Source organism: Haplochromis burtoni, unplaced genomic scaffold (assembly GCF_018398535.1).
Source record: "Haplochromis burtoni strain Fernald_Lab_line unplaced genomic scaffold, NCSU_Asbu1 Contig_179, whole genome shotgun sequence".
Classification (NCBI taxonomy): Eukaryota; Metazoa; Chordata; class Actinopteri; order Cichliformes; family Cichlidae; genus Haplochromis; species Haplochromis burtoni.
In genome coordinates, this window is record NW_024582540.1 from 1,186,657 (window position 1) to 1,208,984 (window position 22,328).

At 40.4% G+C, this 22,328-nt stretch overlaps 2 protein-coding genes across 4 annotated transcripts; one reads left to right on the forward strand and one right to left on the reverse strand.

The window, feature by feature from the left end:
* Positions 1 to 6: 6 nt before the first annotated feature.
* On the reverse strand, positions 7 to 17,212 carry LOC102305094 (putative cation exchanger C521.04c). Of its 3 annotated transcripts, none has more exons than XM_005934198.2 (20): positions 14,831 to 17,211; positions 12,130 to 12,282; positions 11,935 to 12,041; positions 11,728 to 11,842; positions 10,198 to 10,314; positions 10,059 to 10,120; positions 8,303 to 8,455; positions 7,900 to 8,091; positions 7,712 to 7,811; positions 7,492 to 7,633; positions 7,226 to 7,409; positions 6,826 to 6,925; positions 6,297 to 6,430; positions 6,167 to 6,198; positions 4,525 to 4,637; positions 4,257 to 4,402; positions 4,089 to 4,183; positions 3,931 to 4,009; positions 3,718 to 3,826; positions 7 to 1,202 (listed from the first exon to the last, which is right to left on the reverse strand). In XM_005934198.2, the coding sequence occupies exons 1-20, from the start codon at positions 14,898 to 14,900 to the stop codon at positions 1,129 to 1,131; spliced, it is 2,277 nt and encodes a 758-aa protein (XP_005934260.1). In that variant the 5' UTR covers positions 14,901 to 17,211; the 3' UTR covers positions 7 to 1,128. The 3 variants fall into 3 exon arrangements, with proteins under 3 accessions (XP_005934260.1, XP_005934258.1, XP_042081615.1); XM_005934196.2 differs by having other exon boundaries at positions 4,492 to 4,637; XM_042225681.1 differs by lacking the exon at positions 12,130 to 12,282 and having other exon boundaries at positions 4,492 to 4,637; positions 14,831 to 17,212.
* A 1,797-nt stretch (positions 17,213 to 19,009) lies between these two features.
* Positions 19,010 to 22,116, forward strand: LOC102305827 (zona pellucida sperm-binding protein 4). Its single transcript, XM_042225682.1, is given in 9 exon segments — positions 19,010 to 19,343; positions 19,346 to 19,850; positions 20,043 to 20,227; positions 20,320 to 20,417; positions 20,496 to 20,656; positions 20,744 to 20,936; positions 21,232 to 21,394; positions 21,482 to 21,557; positions 21,638 to 22,116. Coding segments are annotated over 9 exon segments (1,770 nt in total). The 5' UTR covers positions 19,010 to 19,055; the 3' UTR covers positions 21,739 to 22,116.
* The last annotated feature ends 212 nt before the right edge of the window (positions 22,117 to 22,328 follow it).

The following is a 22,328-nucleotide window of genomic DNA, read 5'->3' on the forward strand; positions in this document are numbered from 1 at the left end:
AACCTAAAATGAACACACAGCAGAATAATACAGTCATTTATTTAACAAAAACAAATTTAAAAAAAATAAAAATGTAGAAGCAGTTTGTGGAAAAACTAGGTACCATCTTACTGCCTCTATAAGAGGCTAAGTACAAGCCAGATGCTGCTAATCAAATGTACTTTATGGTGGGAAGGAAGAACTCCTTTTGGTAAGTCTGTTTTATTTATAAGCATGTTTAAAAACAACACAGGTTGACCAAAGTGCTTTACAATAGAACTCAGTCACAATTAAATGCTAGTGATTAATGTGTGGTAAGACCCCCTAGGGGTCTCCAAGAGATGGTGGTTTGGCAGCCACGGGACTTGGGACACCGTGCAGTCATTGAGTCGACCATGAACTCTGAATACTAAAGTATTTTAGAGTCGAATACGAGGCCATCTAACTGATGAATCGTGGCCAAATTGAGTAATGCAGCAAAATGATCTGAAGCACAGCAGCAAATCGAAGTGTAGCAATGACATTTCAAACTCCAGACTTGCATCCAACTGAAATCCTGTCCCTGGACTGAGAGCTGTGCATGAACAAACTGTGTGTGGTAGTTGTTCACACACTGCTTCTGTTTTGGCGTAGCTTTGGTTAAATAATGACACTGTGTAATATCTCATGCTGTTGTCGTTCATCTGAGGCTGTGTTTGAATCATAAAATCTGTTAAGCACTGTGTGATGTAAAAGAGGGTAAACTTTCTAACATAATTCACACGACTCATTTAAAAATGTCACATCACACACATAAAATTTTACTGCAGTTAAAATATACAAACTTCATCACAATTGTTCCTGTAAAGTATGATCAGTGCAGAAACTCCTGTTGTACAGTAAAAATAGTTGATCTCTCATTGCTGTTAATTATGTCAGTTTGTAAAATATACTTTTTTTTTTTAACAGCACTAGTCACAAAAGTACCATCCTGAGCTTACAATTTTTAGTTTTGTCTCAAGTATGATTACAATAAAAGAAATAAAATAGATTAAAAAAAATTAAAGGTTCCATTTGGGATTCCCCCATCGACATTTATGCATAATTTGACGAGATAAGAACCTGCCAAAAAAACATCGGCAATTTGTGCAAAAAATCCCCATCCAACGTTCAACAGCCGGCTGGAGATGGAGCAAAGTAGTACTGAGCCAGGAGGATGAGGTAGACGACCACCAGAGCTGTACCTGGGAGAAAAAACACCCTAAAATAAGATTCAGGTCTTTCAGCTGCCATTAGTATCAGATCCCAGATATGCCTAAGGAGTAAACAAGAGCAACTAGAGAGCAAAACTCCTTCCGAAGGGCAAGGGCTATATCCATGATGTTTTTATTACAATATGCTAATATCAGCCTGTTGTTCCGTTATTGTAGGGATGTTGTAGGGAGTCGTATTGAATTTCATATGACTTGATATGGTTACTTTAAATTTTTTTGGCAATGATCGACTTTCAAGGTCAAACGCTTAGCCAACTAGGGTACTCCTGTCCCCCAAGGCCTAGTATATTGTTTTGAAGTTTTAAGACCATCCATAAAAAACTGGGCAGTATAAAGTTTTTATTTTTACATTTTACACATTTTTACATGCTCCCGCCCTTCAGGGGAAAAACAGCTCACTCTGGTTTTTTTGTTTTTGGTTAAAGTTTTAGATTTCAAAACAGCCGTCAGTAATGCAAAAATACAGTGCATGGACCCCTTTTATAGTCTTATGTGATGTATTTCACAAAGGGGGAGCACATTGTAAAAATTCTGTTTCTTAAATGCACATATACAGTGGGATGCAAAGGTTTGGGCAACCTCGTTAATAGTCATTATTTTCCTGTATAAATCGTTGGTTGTTACAATAAAAAATGTCAGTTAAATATATCATGTAGGAGACACACACAGTTATATTTGAGAAGTGAAATGAAGTTTATTGGATTTGCAGAAAGTGTGCAATAATTGTTTAAACAACGGCAGGTGCATAAATTTGGCCACTGTTGTCATTTTATTGATTCCAAAACCTTTAGAACTAATTATTGGAACTAGCCACCGTGGCAGCACGGTGGTTAGCACTGTTGCCGCACAGCAAGAAGGTCCTGAGTTCAATTCCACCATCAGGCCGGGGTCTTTCTGTGTGGAGTTTGCATGTTCTCCCCGTGTTTGCGTGGATTCCCTCCGGGTACTCCGGCTTCCTCCCACCGTCCAAAGACATGCAGCTTGTGGGGATAGGTTAATTGGATAATCCAAATTGCCACTAGGTGTGAATCTGCGAGTGAATGTGAGTGCGAATGGTTGTCTGTCCCTGTGTGTTGGCCCTGCGACAGACTGGCGACCTGTCCAGGGTGTACCCTGCCTCTCGCCCTATGACAGCTGGGATAGGCTCCAGCGACCCTGAAAAGGATAAGCGGAAGCGAATGGATGGATGGATATTGGAACTCAAATTGGCTTGGTAAGCTCAGTGTCCCCTGACCTACATACATAGGTGAATCTAATAATGAGAAACAGTATTTAAGGGGGTCAATTGTAAGTTTCCCTCTTTTAATTTTCAACTCTGAAATGACCTGAAAACAAAGATTGTTCACCATCATAGTTTAGGGGAAGGATACAGAAAGATGTCTCAGAGATTTAAGCTGTCTGTTTCACAGTTAGGAACACATTGAGAAAATGGAAGACCACAGGCTCAGTTCAAGTTAAGGCTCGAAGTGGCAAACCAAGAAAAATCTCAGATAGACCGAAGCGACGAATGGTGAGAACAGTCAGAGTCAACCCACAGACCAGCACCAAAGAGCTACAACATCATCTTGCAGCAGATGGAGTCACTGTGCATCGTTTAACTATTCGCGCACTTTACACAAGGAGATACTGTATGCGAGAGTGATGCAGAAGAAGCATTTTCTCTGCCCACAGCACAAACAGAGCCGCTTGAGGTATGCTAAAGCACATTTGGACAAGCCAGCTTCATTCTGGAATAAGGTGCTGTGGGCTGATGAAACTAAAATTGAGTTATTTGTGCATAACAAGGGGCGTTATGCATGGAGGAACATGGATTCCACTCAGTATCAGCAGATTCTGGAGACCAATGTCCAGGAATCAGTGACAAAGCTGAAGCTGCGCCGGGGCTGGATCTTTCAACAAGACAACGACCTGAAACACTGCTCAAAATCCACTAAGGCATTCATGCAGAGGAACAAGTACAACGTTCTGTAGTAGCCATCTCAGTCCCCAGACCTGAATATTATTGAAAATCTGTGGTGTGTGTTAAAGAGAGCTGTCCATGCTCGGAAACCATCAAACCTGAATGAACTAGAGATGTTTTGTAAAGAGGAATGGTCCGAAATACCTTCAACCACAATCCAGACTCTCATTGGAACCTACAGGAAGCGTTTAGAGGCTGTAATTTCCCCAAAAGGAGGATCTACTAAATATTGATTTCATTTCTTTTTTTGTGGTGCCCAAATTTATGCGCCTGCCGGATTTTGTTTGAACAATTATTGCACACAATCCAATAAACCCCATTTCACTTCTCAAATATCACTGTGTGTGTCTCCTATATGTTATATTTAACTGACATTTTTTATTGTAACAACCAAAGATTTATACAGGAAAATAATGACTATTAACAAGGTTGCCTAAACTTTTGCATCCCACTGTATATGATACAAGAGCCAGCTATCCACAATTTCAGCTCCAAAATCTTTTAAACTTACTAACTTTAACTTACCCTGAAAATAATCACACTTGCCATCCATGAAGATGTAGTTGACCAAGATCACACTGAAGATGCTGGCCCACAGGTGCTGGTCACTGAAAATCAACACAAATCCCACATCCTGGGAAAGGCAGAGATAGATTGTGTCTATTATAAAACACTGTAAAGCAGCAGAATGACTTGTATTTATATATGAATAAATGAAGGATTAAAATGAAGGCTTACATAGAAAGCATTAAATAGGACCAGTATTGGTATTTGTAGCATGCAGACCTGCACAGCGATACAGCTTCCCACCTCGAGGCTGGAATAAAAAAAGAAAAGTAGATACAAATGATGCTCTTCAAACTGTTCCTGTAGCTTATTGATGAGACGGGATGTACCTGAGACTGATGTTGTTCTGGAGTGCAAACTGGATCCCGTTAACAATCTCGGGGATCTCAGGAACCATAGCCAGAACGGTCACCCCGATGAAATACTGCCGGGAGAGAAGAAAACATTAAAGCTATAACATACAAACAGCCTGAGCGTGCTCAGATCCGTGTACTTACCTGAGAGATGTTTGGTTGGCTTAGTATGGGCTGAATGTGCTCGGTGGCAAGATCGGCACAAGCAGACGTGAGCACCGTAGCCAAGATGAGGATGACCAGAGACCTCCAGCGTGACCAGTGGACCACCGTCCCGTGGTGGCCACTCACTGGTGAGATTATAGTATTGTAAGTAAGCATCAAACACAGCTCACTTTTCTCTAAAATAGCAAAATGTAACATGAAATTTTTGGCTGACCTGTTAAGTGTGACTCGTTAGAGTGATTCATACCCTGTACTTCTCCTACGTGGATGTTGTAAATGTGGGAGTGCGTCTTCAGAGTGAAGAGCAGACCGATGATGTAGGCAACGGGCAGGAGGGCACACACGGTGTACACCAGAGGCCTAAAAACAAACATTGCACAATTAATGAGCAGCAAGTGCAGCAAAATGATGATGAATGAGGCCTTAATGTGTGGTTTTTAGACACAGTTTCTACAGCTTCAGATTAATTTACTCCTCTCCAGGAAGATTTGTTTCATTAGACTGGTGCAGCAGTTAGCTTTGCCACCTCACAGTGGAAGGGTCCATGGTTTGAATCTCCTGGTGGGGTCAGGACTTTCTGTGTGGAGATTGCGTGTTCTCCTCGCGTCCTGCAGAGGTGAACTGTGTAATCTAATTTGACTTTAGGTTTAGATGGGAGCCTGAACGGTTTTGCGGTTTAGGTCCCTTGACAGAGTGGGCACCTATCCATGGTGAACCCTGCCTCTACTGTTGGGTCTTCTGGGATAGAGGTCAAGAAAATGGATGGCTAGGAAAAGAGAAAAGCCCTAAAAGTAATTTAGGGAATATTTAGATTTAGCAACATAAGATATTCACTTTCAAATTACAATGTCAAAGTAATTCCCAATTATATCCATCTATACTTTTAACTGCTGGAGCCAATCCCAGTAACATTGGGAAAGAGAGACAGACACCGTCCACACCTTTGCCAATTCAGAATAACCACTCGGACTAACATGCATGTCTTTGAACTGTGAGACACAGACACAGGGATGATGCTCAGAAGCCCCGCAGCTGGCCAGCAGGTCCGAACCAGGAGCTTTCTTGTTGTGATGTAACGGTGCTCACCACTGCACCACCCAACAATGATCACTTTAATAAAAAGTTAAGTCGGTACGTTAAATTGGAGAATCCGCTTAGAACACCTCACCGGCCACTTTGATAGGTACACCTGTTTAATTGCTTATTAATTCAAATATGTAATTAGCAAAACTATGGTTGTTCCCATGGTCCAATGAGTCTCAATTTCTGCAACAACATTCGGGTGTTTCAGCTGCTAACCTTTCTTTACATCGCTTCCATTTTCCCTGCGCTCAAAGCAGACGTCATTGCTTTAGTCCAATCATTTTGCTGCCCGCCTTCTCCAGCCTGCATCCTTTTTTGTCATTCTGTTTTTTGGGTCTCATTCCTACAGGCCACTTCCTCACCATGTCCAGCTCAATATCTAAGCCTTCATCTTCATCTTCACCTATCCTCCAGGTGTCCTCTCATAATTCCTCACTGCTGGGCTTTGTTCTGCTATGATGGGACATCGGAGTCTAATTGCCAAATGGCTTAAATTAATTCTGTATCTCAAAAATCTTTTTCAGTTCTTCCAAATGATTTCTCCCTATTGAACTGAAGGAAAAAGGGGGTCCAAGCCAGTACTCACAAGGAGTAGCTAATGAAGTGTCCAGTGAGTGTATTTGCATGTATGTGTAATGATAATGTATCACCAAAGGAAGCACTGCATCATATTCCTTAGTTTTGCAGGTGATTTTTATGCTGCACATAATGTGAGCTGAACAGCTGTGAGGACGTTATTCTTGAAAATTAACTGTGCAGTTCTAAAACAAATTTTTATTAGTAGATAAATTTGAAAAATAACTTACTGGACATGGTTGTGAAACAGTGTACCATTGCTCTGTTGAAAACAACAACAACAACAACAACAATAAAAACATTGTACATGTGCAGCACAGTGCATACGGACAGGGTGTCCTCCTGGCTAATGATACCTACCAGGTCATAGTGGCAGTTGTGGCAGACAAACGGCCCGCTGCTGTTGCTTGTGCTGTTTGCCCCGGTAGAGTTGGTACAGGAGTCACACACCAAGTTCCCATAAGCCTTAGAGAAGAGCGTGGGTGCGAACACACCTGCCAATAACATTCAGAGGAGGGAAGTGAGTGTTTAACACTGTTTGTAATGTTTTTAAACTATAAGATGTTTCTGGGGAGAATAAAAACAAACTGTTCGTGCTGCTTTCAGCAAATTTGATTCATGAAGACAATCCTCTTAGACTTAGCTTGTATTCGGTGTTTTAAGGGCACCAGTTCGATGGTATTTGCATTTGATTATTTAATATCCAGAGATTATAATGGCCGACATCTGCTCCGGGTGTTACTTACTAACAAAAACAATGAAATAAAACTATCGCAGGCATAAACATTTGTTTTCTGATTGTGGCACATACATGCTATTCACATATTTTCATGTGGCAGTCTGAACTGCTTCTGCAGCCTTCTGCGTGTGCTGATTTTCAAATACGTGCCTCCTATAGAGATGAAAAGCAGCGCACAGCTCACTCCTGCAGAACGGCTGTTGAACCTTTGCTCACTGTGACGGAGACCTCCAATTATCATGCAAATGCCCTGAAAAGCAAACAAAACATGACGTCTCACTCATACATGCTTATTTAACACATTTCTCAAACCTACGCCTTGAAAATATATATAAAGTATACTGGTGCTGGCACTAACTGTGTTACTTAAAAACTGACGTACTAGCATTTTTTCTTTTTTTTGTACAGGTAGACTTTCCAACATATTTAGCCATTCATGTTGTTGTGCACAGCAGTGCAGTGCCAAAAGGCTGTAGGTAAGTCTTACCTACTAACTAACCAACTAACAAACCTAAGCTAAGCAAGCTAAACAAGATGAAGCTTGACTCACAGGAATAAAGAGGATACATCCAAGCAGTGTCCCAGTCAGCGCAGCCTTAACAACCTCCTCAAGACAGGTGTTAGCTTGCTGGTGACCTCTGAGCAGGGCTGTGATGTAAAAGGTCAGTTCTGTGATGGAACCAAAGGTGGCGTTCACCACAGCGCCCACAGCAAAGTTACTCTGAGCTGAAATGCTGCAAATGCAAAAACGAAATATAAAAATCAGAGACTCTGTTCTGCTTCTCGAGGTGTTAATGGTTAATGAAAAATACTTACCTGGCAATTCCCATGCCAATGTAATATGACAGAGGTATGATGGAGCCAATTGCTATGGTGAATTTGACATCGGAGCTGGCGTACTTGTTTTCTCTGTCAATATATCCAGTTACCAGGGCAACTATCACTAGAGGGAGGAGGTCTGAGACAGGAGTCAAGGATGATAACAGGTCTTTATATCACAGAAGGAAACACACACATTTTAGGTGTAAAAGGATACTGGCAGCAAACACATTAATCCCATCAATCGTGTACTTGTAGTAGTACCAGTTGGCAGCGTGGTAGCAACACAGTAACGCTCTGGTCTCATAGCCCTGATGCTAAAAGTGAAGAAAACCAAAGAAAATGGTGCATTAGGAACTCCCCAGGACTATGCAGTGACCAATAAACACTACGTGTCACCTGTACCTTCCTCTGTGAGCCAGCAGAGATAGACACATCCTCAGGAGGCAGCAGGAGGATGACGCCCAGAGTTCGTGCGTTCATCTTGAAAACTGGAATGGTGAAGACCAGGATCCAGGAGATGAAGCACGCCAGAGAGTGAACGACCACCAGAGGAGGATATCCCAGCAGCAGCCACACATAGGTGGCAAAACGACGCTGTACAACAAGAAGGGCACATTGTATAACGATATGTTACACCTTCAGCAAAAAATCTGCTAAACATGCAATGTATTCAGTGCTAGGTCAGTTTTACTTCTATAACCCAGTACTGCAAACTACAGCAAGCAACACCCTCTGCCCTAAATGCCAAAGTCTTACTTGTGAATTTCCGGTATCTATATAAATGTTTTTAAGTGTGAACATTTACCCAGTAAGGAGTGCGCAGAGGTCGGTCTGGCATCTCTGGGACTGGCACCTCTGTGGGTGATGGCAGCAGAAATGGTGAGTTATCTTCTTCCGCCTCCATACTGCACTCACAGTCTGGTGCGCGCTCACAGCATCGCCTCAGTGTATTTCCCATCTGGAGGAACACAACCAAAAAGATGTCTTTTACAATCATGCTTCATGTCTATTCAGTGGTTTTATTAAGGTACAACTTAACAACATGCACACATTTAAGGTATTCCTGCAGCAAAGATTCTACAATGTACTTAAAACAGTGGTGTCCAAACCCAGGCCTCAAGGGCCGGTGTCCTGCAGGTTTTAGATATGTCCTTGATCCATCACTGCTGATTTCAATGGCTATTATCTCCTCAACATGTCTTGAAGTTCTCCAGAGGCCTGGTAATAAACTAATCATTTGATTCAGGTGTGTTGACCCAGGGTAAGATCTAAAACCTGCAGGACACTGGCCCTCGAGGCCTGGAGTTGGCCAAGCCTGACTTAAAACATGCTGTAAATGAAAGAGTCAGTGGAAACATGGCATAAAATTACTGCCTACTGACCAATTAACTGCAATTAAAAAGCTTATTTTTCCATGCTGTGCATTAAATCACCAGATTAACAATTAAGCATCATCAGAGAAGAGTCAAATGACCCTTAAAACACCCTCTTTTCGATTGGTCAGATGCTGCCAACACCCTTTTATGTGAATGCGCAGGAGAAAGCCTGGGTTAACGTAACAAACTGATGACCAGCTTCATGTGACTGTTTATCCTGATTTCCAATTTTAGGGTTAAGTAAATCCAGATAACAGAAAGATACCCTGGGAATGCTGAATGAATTCGTAGTATAGGGCCCAGGTTATGTGTTCGGCATACGCTACCATGCTGATTTAAGCAGGTAATATATAAAGACAGTTTCATGACACAGAAAACTTTGACTTTAAGCTCGTTGAGCAATTAATCACAGTACATCTCTCTGTGTATGGGGAACAAATACAGATGCTGTGACACAGACTAAGAGAAGGAGAGAGAGGGGGGATTAAGGAATAACGAACAGGAGGATAACAAGCACAATCCCATACAAGTGAAGATTATCAGGAAAATTAAGGGGACTGTCGAGAAAAGTGGGACAGAGAGAGATTGAAGTTTCCCGGTTTACCTCTCATTACATCTGAGAGAGGGTGAAAAGGGTTAAAATCCGGTCTTTTCACAGTCTTCACTTTCATTTTTTGAGTGATAATTGAAACTCTTATTTTGCTAATAGTAACTTTATTCTTAATCAAAGGGATAAATCAAAGTATAAGTCTGAGAGAAATGTAGTTTGACCTGTGAAAACGTCTAGACCAGGAGTAAAACTAATCCATAAACAACAGAAAACAAACCTTCAAACAGGAAGTACCAAAACAAAAACTAAACACGGAGACAAAGATACAAAGAAGCAATGGAGGACAGGGACATAAAACAGAATAACAAGTCAGAGGAAGGAGGCGTTAGGGACACACTGAGGGAACTCACTGAGGGTGTTCAAAGTCGCCCTTGCACCCTGAACGTGTCGCAATAACAAGTTGTTGCAAATGCACTGTTGCAGACTTGTGACATCATTCAGAAAAACACGACTTCTGCTTTAATGACCACGAGTCAATGAAGAAACTACTGGATTTACTGTGAATCAGTCTGATGCCGGCTAAATGAAAAGAACCCCAGACAACAGCAGGAATATTAACTCAACCCAAACAGCACCTCGTGGATTGGGTTGCCAAACGGCCACAGGAAGTAGCAGCACAGCTTCCAGCACAGTTTACCTGAAGACAGAAACAGAGTGAAGAACAAAGGGAATTGCAGATGATCAATTATTATCATTATCTATTACCTCACCTACCATACGGTACCCCAGTAACAGTGATGAACATCAGTGTGCCAACCAGGAAATATGCCAGAGAAACCCACCAACCAAACAGGAGCAGGTAGGCTACGTTTCCACATGTGATGAAATGACCTGACAGCAGAAGGACACAGAGAATGAAAGAAGTGTTTCAGCAGAAATATCTTTACGCTTTTAGGATTTCTGAATACAATTTAACTTAAATTTCATTAATTAATGCAAAAAAGAACAGAATAAATAGACAGATTTCACTTCCAGATTATTATTATTATCAGACACTTTTTTTATTAACAATGTTACCAAAGCCTCAAAATATAATAACAAAAAATTCTATTGTCATCAGATTTAGTTCAGGTAAGGATTTGTAAGTCTTATCAGTTTCTTCATTGTTGTTACATGTAATGTGTTCAAAAGAACTTGACAGCCAGTTTTATCTTCTACAACTAATTCATATCAAAGATGGTTTCAAAGGTTTTTTTAAAGTAACATTCATAAAAGATTTTCTCAACTAAAAACTAAAACGAGGCACAAAAAATGTGTGTAAATTGGTTAAATGGTAACAACTGTCTTACTCCCTCTGACTCACTCCTCACTTTTTCCAAGGAGAATGATGCCATTTTACAATATTAAATCTGACTTGAATCTTTGATCAAATGTCATGATCCTGGGTCATTTGACCCAGCATTTTGAGGTTTCTTGTGTTTTTCTCATTTTGTATTATGTTTAAGTCCACTTTGTTAAGGGTTTATTCTATAGTACCTTGGTTACTCTGTTTAGCTTTCGTTTATTAGATTCCCACCTGTGCTTTTGCCCTCTGTGTCTCCCTCTGTGTCTTTGTGTGGTTGCTTGTGCCTTGTTTCCCCTCCTTGTGTTTTATTCCATCATGTTTATTCTATGTTTCCCCAGCTCGTTATGTCTCCTCTCTCTACCTCATGTTTCTTCGCTCCCTCTCCTCCACTCTTGCGTCATGTTCCTTCGATTCGTATTTTATTGTGAAGGTCCCATGTTTTCTTGTCTAGTTGTGTTCCCCGTGCGTTCTCACTTCCCTCGTTTTCCTTCTGTGTATTTATGTCAGCGTCTCCATCAGTTCTGTGTCGTGATCTCCCTCATAGTTGCGTGAGTTTCGCTGTGTTCCTAGTTATGTTCCCAGTATAGTTTTCTATCACTTTTTTAAATTCTCTGCAATAAAGCTGCATTTTGAGTTCATGTTTCGCCTCAGTTGAGTCTGCGTTTGGGTCCTCTCCTGCCTGCACACAGCCGATTTATGACATCAAACTTTCAAATCTATCACTATTATTATTTCTCTTATTCTAAACCGAAACGTAGGGACAAGAAAACATGTTAGTTTTAAATACATTTTTTAAATACATTTACCCTTTCATTACAGTAATTTAGCTGTAGTGTTTCTCAGCAATTATCTTTGTGCTCAACTTCAATGACCACGACAAATAATGCACGAGATTTAACAGACTGATATCATGCATCAACACAAACTTTACATAAAACAAAAACATTAACAAAACATACCTGGACCTGAATGCGGTTTTATGACATTTAGCTCAGAGTATAGTTCTTTCACAACATCTGACCGGCCTTCAAACGGCCGCTCCGTCACGTGGCTCTTCCACTTTCTAAACCCAAACTGATAAAAACGCACACACAGACAGCAATTACTCCAGTGTCCTCAACTCGGCTCACTTTCTTTTCCTGTGCAAAACTCTTCCGGTTTCTTACTCTGTAATTGTTGACCAGTTTGTTGGCTTCCACTTCATTCTCGGCTCTGATGGTTTTCTTATTTTGGCTTTCCTCCCAGCTGTCTTCGCATGCATGATGGCTCGGACCTACAATCAGAAAATAACCAAGAAATGGCTGCAAATATCTCAACAGGAGAGCTGAATATGGATATAAAGACTGGTAAACTACACTCACATGCACATGCACATGCAGCAGTGCATTTTGTTGCAGAATATAAGGAGTGTTGTGAAGATGAAGTGGAGGAGTCTGCGTGCTGAGCGCCACACAGTCGATCATGGGCCTGTTCATTACTGTAACCTAACAGAGGATCATGCTCGCTTGAAGAATCTGTAACACCAAAGAAACAAAAACTGAAAGATGTCAAAGACAGCATTCATACACCAAGTGCCATCCTTAAAAAGACCCAGACTGGAACTTAGCACGAGCTGTTTATGCCAGGTGTCCATGGGCCTGAAAAGAACATCCCATAATATATGGTAATAGGCAGCATTTTGTGTTCAATCAGGTTTTAATCAAATATATTGTTGTGGCACAGCAGTGAATTTACAATGACTTTTAGAATAATCAGACAATTTAATTTCAATTGTATTTTTATAGCACGGAATCACAACAATTTGGAATTTGGAAGTGAGCAATCTGGGAAAAAAGCAATTTCAGCAACACACGGCATTTCAGATTTTCACCCACAACCATCTCCAGATTTACAGAGAATGGTCTGAAAAAAACATCCACTGCCCAGAGATCACAGGAGAATGCAGAAAGGCAACATTATCTCAAAGAACCACTCGTTACATCTGAGCTAAGCAGAATTACAATTTGTAATTCTTGCGAACATTCAGGTACAGTTAGAATTTGGAGTAAATAACATGAAAACTATGGATCCATCCTGCTGTGTATTAATGGTTCAGTACAAACTCAGGACCCCTCAGCACCCATCACTGATGGCTGTTTCAAGCAGAATAACGCAGCATGTCACGAACAGTTAAGCTGTGCCAAACTATTCCAACACTCGCTCCTCTGAACTGATAAGACAAATAAAGACATCACATGGAAACTGTTTCAAAAATCACTAATCACCGTAACCCCAACTCTGTAAAAGACTTCAGCAAGAAAATCATCACATGAAGAAAAATCAAAATAGCATGACTCTCAATCGATTCTCCAAAGTAATTGAAACAGTAATCAGAGAAGGCCAGTTTTTAAGTATCTTGCTCCCCACTTGCACATATTGCATCTGGGTCAAAAAGTATGATGTGCATATAGAATCAGATACACTGTGTCACAGTGCACGCCAGGTTTTGAGGTTTTTGTGGTTTCATGATTTCTTTTTGCTTTTTAAAAGGGATTTATGTTTGAGCTCTTTAGTCTTTTAATGATTAGACTTTATGTGCCCCTTGTTCTTATGAGCTGTTGGTTATTCTACACCTTGAGTCCTTTGCTTAGCTTTTGTTGGCAATAGGTTACTTGCCTTTTGTGTTCCCCATTCTGTTCATTCACTCCTGTCTCCATGTGTGTGTCTTTTTTCTCGCTGTTAGTTACTTCTTGTTTTATTTTGATAGTCTCTTGCCTCATATGCTTTGTATTTAGTTCTACTTCCCTTGTCTCGTCCTCCAGGACCACAGAGTACAGGAGGATTGGAAGACAATTCTTTGCAAGATATCCCCTCATCTGTTGCTTTAATATTGGCCTTGGTGATTCTGGTGAATTCAAATGAAATATCATGTGACTGTCATCATTTTCCTACTAACTGAACCATTAAGTGACCCCCTCATGCCATACAAACAGGGGCTTTGTAAACCTGTCAGTGTAGATGAGGAGATTCTGATTTGCCTTCCCTCTATGTCCCTTCAAAAGCTGCACACAAAACGCCTCATCTCTTAAATTTTTCATTATTATTATTATTCAATGACATGATGAGACGTGTACATAGATCTCCTGAGGGGCATAAAAGGCTTTCTATCTATCTTAACTTGACCTGATTAAAGTAGCTAGATTTGTTACAGTGAAACCAGACTTGTGACAGCAATTAAAGCAAGGAAAGCGCCTGCAGCCATTCAAAAAGATACAGAAGATTGATGAATGAATGGATACATAACAAACCAGATGCATCAAAGGCAATGTGGGCACATCGGTCCTGACTTCCCTTTTTCAACAGCTCAAATTGGCTCACACACTTTTAGGTAGTCTTGTTTTGTTATCCCGGTTCTGCTTTTTTGTTGGCTTCCTTAAGTGTGTCTGCAAATACAGCAGCTGCAGCGTTATATGATGGTGTTAGTGACTGTGCATACACACAGCATCACCTCGATACACTATCGTGATTTTGTTCTTTAGTGTGCATGAGTATTTGAGAACACTCAGAATGCCTTTTAAGAAAGAAATCACCCTTGTTCCTGTGAAATCAAATACAAGTAACTAAAAATGCTGTTATCTTTAAGTGACAGAGAAGCTTGAGTAAGAATGGAAGAATTGTTTAAATATGCAGTAATGAATTAATATCTTTTCTATTTCTTTGTGTAAGCCTCTATGACGTGAAAACTGGACATTGGCTGTTGTAATATTTGGCTTTCAGGAACGTTTGTCAGGTACATATAAAGACACTGGACAGGAGGGCACTATTTATGACATATATAAGTCTATATTAATCAAAAAATTAACTGAAATATATGTTAATTAGTTGAGCGCTATCATTGATTAGTTGAGAGCACAACCGTGCAATAACTCCATAATGAGCTCCCTTAAATATCAGTGTAAACAAAGCCTACGCAGACAGAAATAAAGCGGAGACAGTTAAAATGGGGAGTGTAATAACGGTGCTGTTAGCGACACATAACAAATAAAGTTAAAAGACGCTAAATAATGAGCTCGTGCCGCTCACCTTGCGCGTGTTCAGCCGGCCTCCTCCTCCGGCTGGTCGTGTCCGGGCTCCCCGTGGACGACAGAGACATCTCCGCCGGTAAAAACACTTCACCGTTTGCTGAGTGTGTTACCGGAGCCTGACCGGATCATCTCCTCGGATGCTGCTGTCGCTGTCGCGTGGACTCACTTGATTTAATGAGTGTTATGGAGCGTGGAATTATGGGAAATGTAGGCCTCTGGCGTCTTAAAGGGAAAAGCCACAATAAAAGGCAACAACTGTTCACTTCAGCTCAGCCGAACCTTTGTTAACTGAAAAATAAAAATACAAAGTCGTCTGACTAAATAAATAAATATTTTTTTAATATATGTATATTTGTTTTTATTTCAGCTATTTAACTTTACAATAATTACATTTTGTTATTAAAAAGGCTAAGTGTGAGTGGTTTGGAGTCTTTTACCCTTCTTGAACTGTTGCTGGTACTGAAGGTGTTGCCAGTTTAGTTAATTCATTTGAAAGGACTCCCGGTGTCCGGTGCAAGTCGTGAAACAAACACTTCTTATTAATTATACTTCTTATTAATTATATAATGATGCTGGCATATTAGTGAATTAAACATTGTATTTCATAAATATCGCATGGTTTGTGTGGTATACAACGAGACTATCTTAGGTTTGTGAATCTTGGTAAAATACAGAATTCGGTGTAAATAGAAAACGAGATAAATGACAGCACTGAACTTACTAAATGTTATGAAATGCATCAAAACCCAGGTCATTAATACCAAGGACCAACAAACAGCTGTTTCTCTTTCTGTTTTTATCGCCCTTTTTCACTAAAAAGGTCAAATCCTTCAGCTTAGTTTCACTCAATATATTTCTCTTGGTTATTCATGCTCCACATCCAGTGGGCATACAAACGACCGCGGTTGCTATATCTGAAAAACAAAATAATAATAAACTGGGCCAATTTAGTTGTATATATGTGTTAAAGAGTGTAGATTTTCTAAACAACAAAACTGCACAGTTATGTGGTGCGTTTGACTTGAAAATGACTGTAGGCCAGCAGAAACACAGCAAATAGCTCCACGATATGGTCACATGTAGCTATGACATGAAGCGGTTTGTCCTGTTTTTAGGTTTTAGCAGAGGTTTCGTACTATAAGCACCAAACACACTTTTAAAATGATTACATTCTAAATCCAGACAGGAGGTTCTTTGCAAAGTCAGTGCCTTATTATCAGCTTCTTTCTTGCTACCATAAATATATCTAAATAAATTTTAAATAAATTAATTTAGAACTGTAGCACAGAAACTCCCTCACTATACTGCACACTGTCCCAGAATAGTTTAAGGATCAGACAGCTCCAGAAACTATCTGAGCTGTCCAGACTTTAGTTTTTTGGAGTTAGGAAAAAAAAAAAACCTACACAATTTTTCAATGAAAATCACTCCACATATATGGCTGTTGTAGTTATTTTGATATTTATTATAGATGTCCATTATAGAGGTGACTGCAATTGCCAATTCACATTTAGTCTTCATATAATTTATTGAACGGCCCCTCAAATTAATAATGATCCTCTATAATTATCCACTTGTGCTTTTATACATTTCAGAAATAAATGCTTAAATGAATGTCTCAGTATTATCTGATATATTTAATATGCGTCCTTTAACATTCTTGTCAAAGTGATGTTTAAGTTGGAGGTCCTGAAATAGAAATCCTGACGAGCTAGTTTGTATCTATCAGGCAAATTTTTAAATGTGTCCCCAACAGACACAGTGCTGTCAGTCCTCGTCTCCTCCACTGGATAAACCTGTTATCATTTGCAGCAGGTTTAACTAACTTAATCAGAGGAATCATGAATTTGAATTTTGGCCACATGGCCGCAACTGATAAACAAGCTTTACATTGTAGTGTAAAGTTAGAGACCTTTGCATTTCAGAAGGAAATGGTCGCACTCAGGCAGACTCAGAGTAAAGCAGTGCACACTGATTTGACTGGTGAATGAGAGACGGTGCAATCAAAAAGATCCCACAGAAAATTTGCTTAAACTCACCAGCGTGTAAAACTAGAGACTGATGATTGAAAACTCTTGCACATTTTATGTGAGCTAGGCTTAACTTTGTTGGGCACTGAATCTGGGTCAACATTATCTCCTTTTTCTCCTCTAATGGAGGCTGGTCCAGTATGGTGAAGAAGATAAGAAAGAAAGTACTGGGAAATACTGTTCCTTTACATTTAAAAACTGGCTCTCATTTCATCTACCACTTCTAGGTCATTTCACTGTTACTAAGTATGAAAACAAACTATTCAACCTCAGCTGCTGTGTTCAAGTCAAACATATTTTTCATCTATAAAGATTGCTTACTGTGAAAAGAATATTTAGCATCTTAAGAATTTTTTCTTTTGGGGGGGGGGGGGGGGATAGTTTTTAACTAAACTTTTGCATTCAAAATAAGAATCTATTATTTGACTAATCTTATGTGTAGTTTGGCATTGCATTTGGCTTAGCTTAAGATTCTGTGCATATAGCCACTGTGTTGGTCTTCACATGTCGATGTTGTGTAAATGTTCAACTGTTAGAGGAGTAAGATAAACAGCTGACAAGGTCAAATGTGAGATGTCCGGATTATTGCGTTCTGGCAAAATGAACATTTGCTGGCAAATAAAACTTGAGGCCACGCAGACCCTAAAAAGGTCTCTGTGACCCAGAGTTGGACCTGTAAATAAACTCTTTAATCTCAAACTGTGACCAGCACACTGATCTTTTATTGTAGTTTCATCTCCTTTCCCACCAATACAACTTCTTATCAAGTTTCTCAAAATTATATTACACATAACCAAAAAAAAAAATGAAGAGTAGGAGGCTGATACAACATAGGAAGGGGCTTTTGAGATCTCATGCCTACATGTAAATGTAGCAGCAAATATAAATCATTCACTTTAGAGCTCTTTGGGTAAAACTGGGATCAAACCATGGCAAAGTCCTTGTTTTCTATAGATAAGAACCTTGTTTAACAAACACACTCCAGTGGATGTACTGGGGGCAACTCAGGGTTCAGTATCTTGTCCAAGGATGCTTCAACATGCAGAATGAGGAAGTTTGGGGCACAAACCACAGACTTTCCGATTGGTAGACGACCCAGTCTGTCTTATGAGCCACATTCACCCAGTTAAGAAGTACATATGGAGACGGTGTGAAACAGCTAATGATCCAAAGCATACCACATAACCTGTAAAACATACTGGAGTCAGTGTGATGGCACTGGGACACTAGTGTTTGTTGATGATATGGCAAAGGGCAGAAGCAGCCAAATGAAGTTTTCAAAGATAGTGTCTGCCCAAATCCAGCTAAACACAGTCAAACTGATTGGGGGCTTTTCATAATACAGATGGACAATGACCCAAAACATACAGCCAAAGCAACCCAGGAGTTTATTAAAGCAATGAAGTGAAATATTCTTGAATGACACACTCAGTCACCTGATCTCAACCCAAGTGATCACGCATTTCACGTGTTGAAGACGAAACTTCAGACAGGAAGGCCTGCAAACAAACAGCAACTGAAAGCTGCTGCAGTAAAGGCCTGGCAGAGCATTAAAAAGATGGAAAACCAGCATCTGGTGATGTCCATGAGTTCAAGAATTCAGGTTGTCATTGGCTGAAACCAGAAATAAACATTTTATTTTCAGTTATTTAATTTGTCCAAATAGTTTTGAGTCCCAGAAATGACGGGATTGTGTTAAAAATGCTTTAGTTCCTCAAATTTTTATGCAGTCTTTTTTGTTCAACCCAGTGAATTAAAGCTGAAAGTCTACCATTTGACTGCATCTGAGTTGTTAAATTTAAAATTCATTGCGTTAATGTACAGAACCAAAATTAGAAAAAAAGTAGCCTCTCTCCAAATATTTATGGACTTAACTGTCACTGCGAAATCAGGCTGCACTGACATGCTATCAGTTTGGATCCATGCAGTGTTAGTTTTAAAAACATTTGGTGACAGATACAATTTGAGGCTATGAAGACCTTTAAAAGGTTTGTGTGACCCAGATTTTGGATTTGTCAACAGATATTTAAATGTTTCTGACTGTCGAAAGTTGCTAAGCTCTGATTGGTGGTTTTTTTGCCTGAGGAGGTGGGTTTATAAGAAAAAAAAACTTTAGGGTTGGTAGCAAATAAATGGTACAGCTGACTGAAACTGTGCACTTTGGAAGTGTCCAGATCAGACAGCTGAGAAACCATGGCAAAGTTCTGGAGTGCCAAATTTTTCATGGCACTAGCTTGGCTAGGCTCTTTAGCTGGGACAGAGGTGGAGGCTCAATACGTTCCACCATTCGCGCCTCCTCCGTGGCAGAAACCCCAGGATCCTCAAGTTCCACTGTACCGTCCTCCTCCGTGGCAGAAACCCCAGGACCCCCAAGTTCCACCATTTCCGCCTCCTCCTCTTCCAAAGCCCCAGAACCCTCAGATCCCTCCACCATACCGCCCTCCTCCACCGCAAGATCCTCAACAGCCTCGACCTCCTCCACTCCGCCATACAATCCTCCTCCATGGCAGAAACCCAAGGAACCTCAAGTTCCACCATATCCGCCTCCTCCTCATCCAAAGCCCCAGAACCCTCAGATCCCTCCACCATACCGACCTCCTCCACCGCAAGATCCTCAACAGCCTCGACCTCCTCCTCCACCTCCGCCATATCAGCCTCCTCCGTGGCAGATTCCCAAGAAACCACCTCCGCCTCCACCTCCACCGCACATCCCTCCTATACCACAAAATCCCCAGCAACCTCGACCACCTCCCCGGCCATTCCCTCAAGGGCAAGTCCCACCTTTTCCTCAAGTATCCGATGATTACTTTCCCCAAAAACCAAAAGTCCCACAGAATCAAAAGGTGCCTCCGACGCTGCCACCTGCTCAGAGCTGTGATGTGGAAAGAAGTGTGAGAGTCCCATGCGGAACTACTGGTATTTCAGGTGCTCAGTGTGAATCCATAAAATGCTGTTTTGATGGCAATCAGTGCTACTTTGGAAAGGCAGGTGAGGTTTCTTTGGTTTGTTTTATCTAATAAATGGCTTATATTAATTGATACAAAGCTGTTGTCAACAAAACCTTGAAGTCTGATTACACTAAAAATATTCAAGTAAAAGTGGTGTTCTTAATCTTTATGTTGTTCACAGTTTGTCAGCAACATCAAATCCTTTATCTGCCAACTTTTTTTTTATCACCAGTGACTGTCCAGTGCACTCGGGATGCCCAATTCGTTGTTGTTGTCGCCAAAGATGTTACTCTACCCCACCTTGACCTCCAGACAATCTCGCTGGCAACAGGTGGTCCTGGCTGTTCATATGTTGACTCCAATTCAGCCTTTGCCATATATCAGTTTCCTGTTACTACCTGTGGCACTACCTTTATGGTAAAACAGTGTATTCTCCTACTTTTCCACCAGTCAGGCAGGGTATATTTGTAAATATTGTTATCTTACCAACCACGTTTAACCTTTTGCAGGAGGAGCCTGGTGTAATAATCTATGAGAACAGAATGACTTCCTCATATCAGGTGGGGGTTGGGCCTCGTGGATCTATTACCCGAGACAGTCACTTTCAGTAAGTAAACATTTTAGAGTGTCCTGACATTAAATTAAAGTTTTGGACTGTGTAGCATGATATCACTTTCTTTTTCAGCTTCATCTTCCAGTGTAGGTACATCGGCACCGATGTTGAAACTGTGATTGTAGAAATCCTACCGTTACAAAATCCCCCTCTGCCAGTTTCTGCTATGGGACCCATTAATGTAGTCTTGAGGTTGGCCAATGGACGATGCCTTACAAAGGGTTGTAATGAATGTAAGTGTATTCCAACTTAAAAGAGTCCATTCGTTTGCAAGATAATGTAAAATCTTGTAATAATAATTGACGTGTCTGCTCTCACAGTGGATGTGGCCTATACTTCGTTCTATACGGAAGCAGACTACCCTGTGACCAAAGTCCTGAGGGACCCTGTGTACGTGGAGGTTCAGCTTCTCAAAAAGACAGATCCGATGCTTGTCTTGACTCTTGGTCGCTGTTGGGTAACCACAAGCCCTTTCCCTCACTCCTTCCCCCAGTGGGACATTCTGATAGACGGGTAAATAAGATACCAGTGTTCTCAGTCCTGTTTGTGACAACATGTAGAATTTTAATCAAAATGTATTTAATGCTAGATTTTTGAAGAAAAATAATTTTATTAATATTTGGGAATGAAATAAAGACATGGTTTTGATAAATCATCCAATAATCTAATAAGCTGAAAGGTTCGTCTGTAGTGGACACACAGTATATTATTTATAATCGATCTTACCCGTAGCTGGTATTGCTGAAGACAAAAAAACTGTTGGCTAGTGTTCTCTTAAATAAAATTGTTCTCCATGCACTCCATCCAGATGTCCATACCGGGATGATAATTACTTGTCCTCACTGGTACCAGTGAGTGCTAACTCTGGCCTGGACTTCCCCAGTCATTACCGGCGTTTCGTTTTCAAAATGTTCACCTTTGTGGGTTCCTCAGTAAAGGACCAGAAGGGAATGGACCCACTGCATGAAAAGGTAATTAGTACATCAGTTTGAGCAGTGTTTCTGCACTAACTAAATATTTTTCCCTTTTAACCAACACGCTTATCCTTATTCCTTCAGCTGTACATTCACTGTAGCACAGCCGTGTGTGTTAGCGGACAGTTTGTCAGCTGTGAGCCAGCATGCCACAGGACAAGTAAGATATAAATTCATAGTCTCTAAGATTCAAATGCAAAATGACCTTCAATCTGATCATGTTTCTATTTCCATGTGTAGAGAGAGATGTCGAGGCTGAAGACCAAAAGACGAATGAACCAAAGACTGTGGTTTCCTCTGGGCCACTGATCATGACTGCTCCCGAGCAGTTAACAGCTTGACCTCAAGAACTTTGCTGAGAACAACAAGTTAAAAAAAATCTGCAACATGAAACGGTTATTAGTAGTATGAAGTGGAAATTAGATTATAATGTAGGAGAAAAGAATTCAAGTGTGCTGTAGGAAGAAATATGTCTAATGATGTCATTGAGATTTATATTAAAGAAGTATTGGCTCCAACATGATGTAAATTAGTTTGTTTTTTTGCTTGTACTATACCTTTTTTACCAGTGACATTCCTAAAAAGGAGAACCAATTTCTGTAGTACCCAAGTCATGCCTTTATAATGAATCCTACATAAAATACAAAAAGTCATCTTTCCCCAACCACATCCCTTTATTTTAAGAAAATTTTTAGAAAAGATTAACAGATAACAGACACCTTCCCAAAATGATTTTGGGAAGGTGTCTGTTATCAAACAAACAAAAACAAGATATTAGATATTGGTTCACAGCAAATCTGTAAGCAGGTATATGGACCCAGAATGCAGAACTAAACTCACAATCACAGCATTATAACTGGTAAACAGGTGACAAAAACCCAAAGCTAAACAACAGATCCTGAGACATGACAGATTGGGGAGACACAGGGAC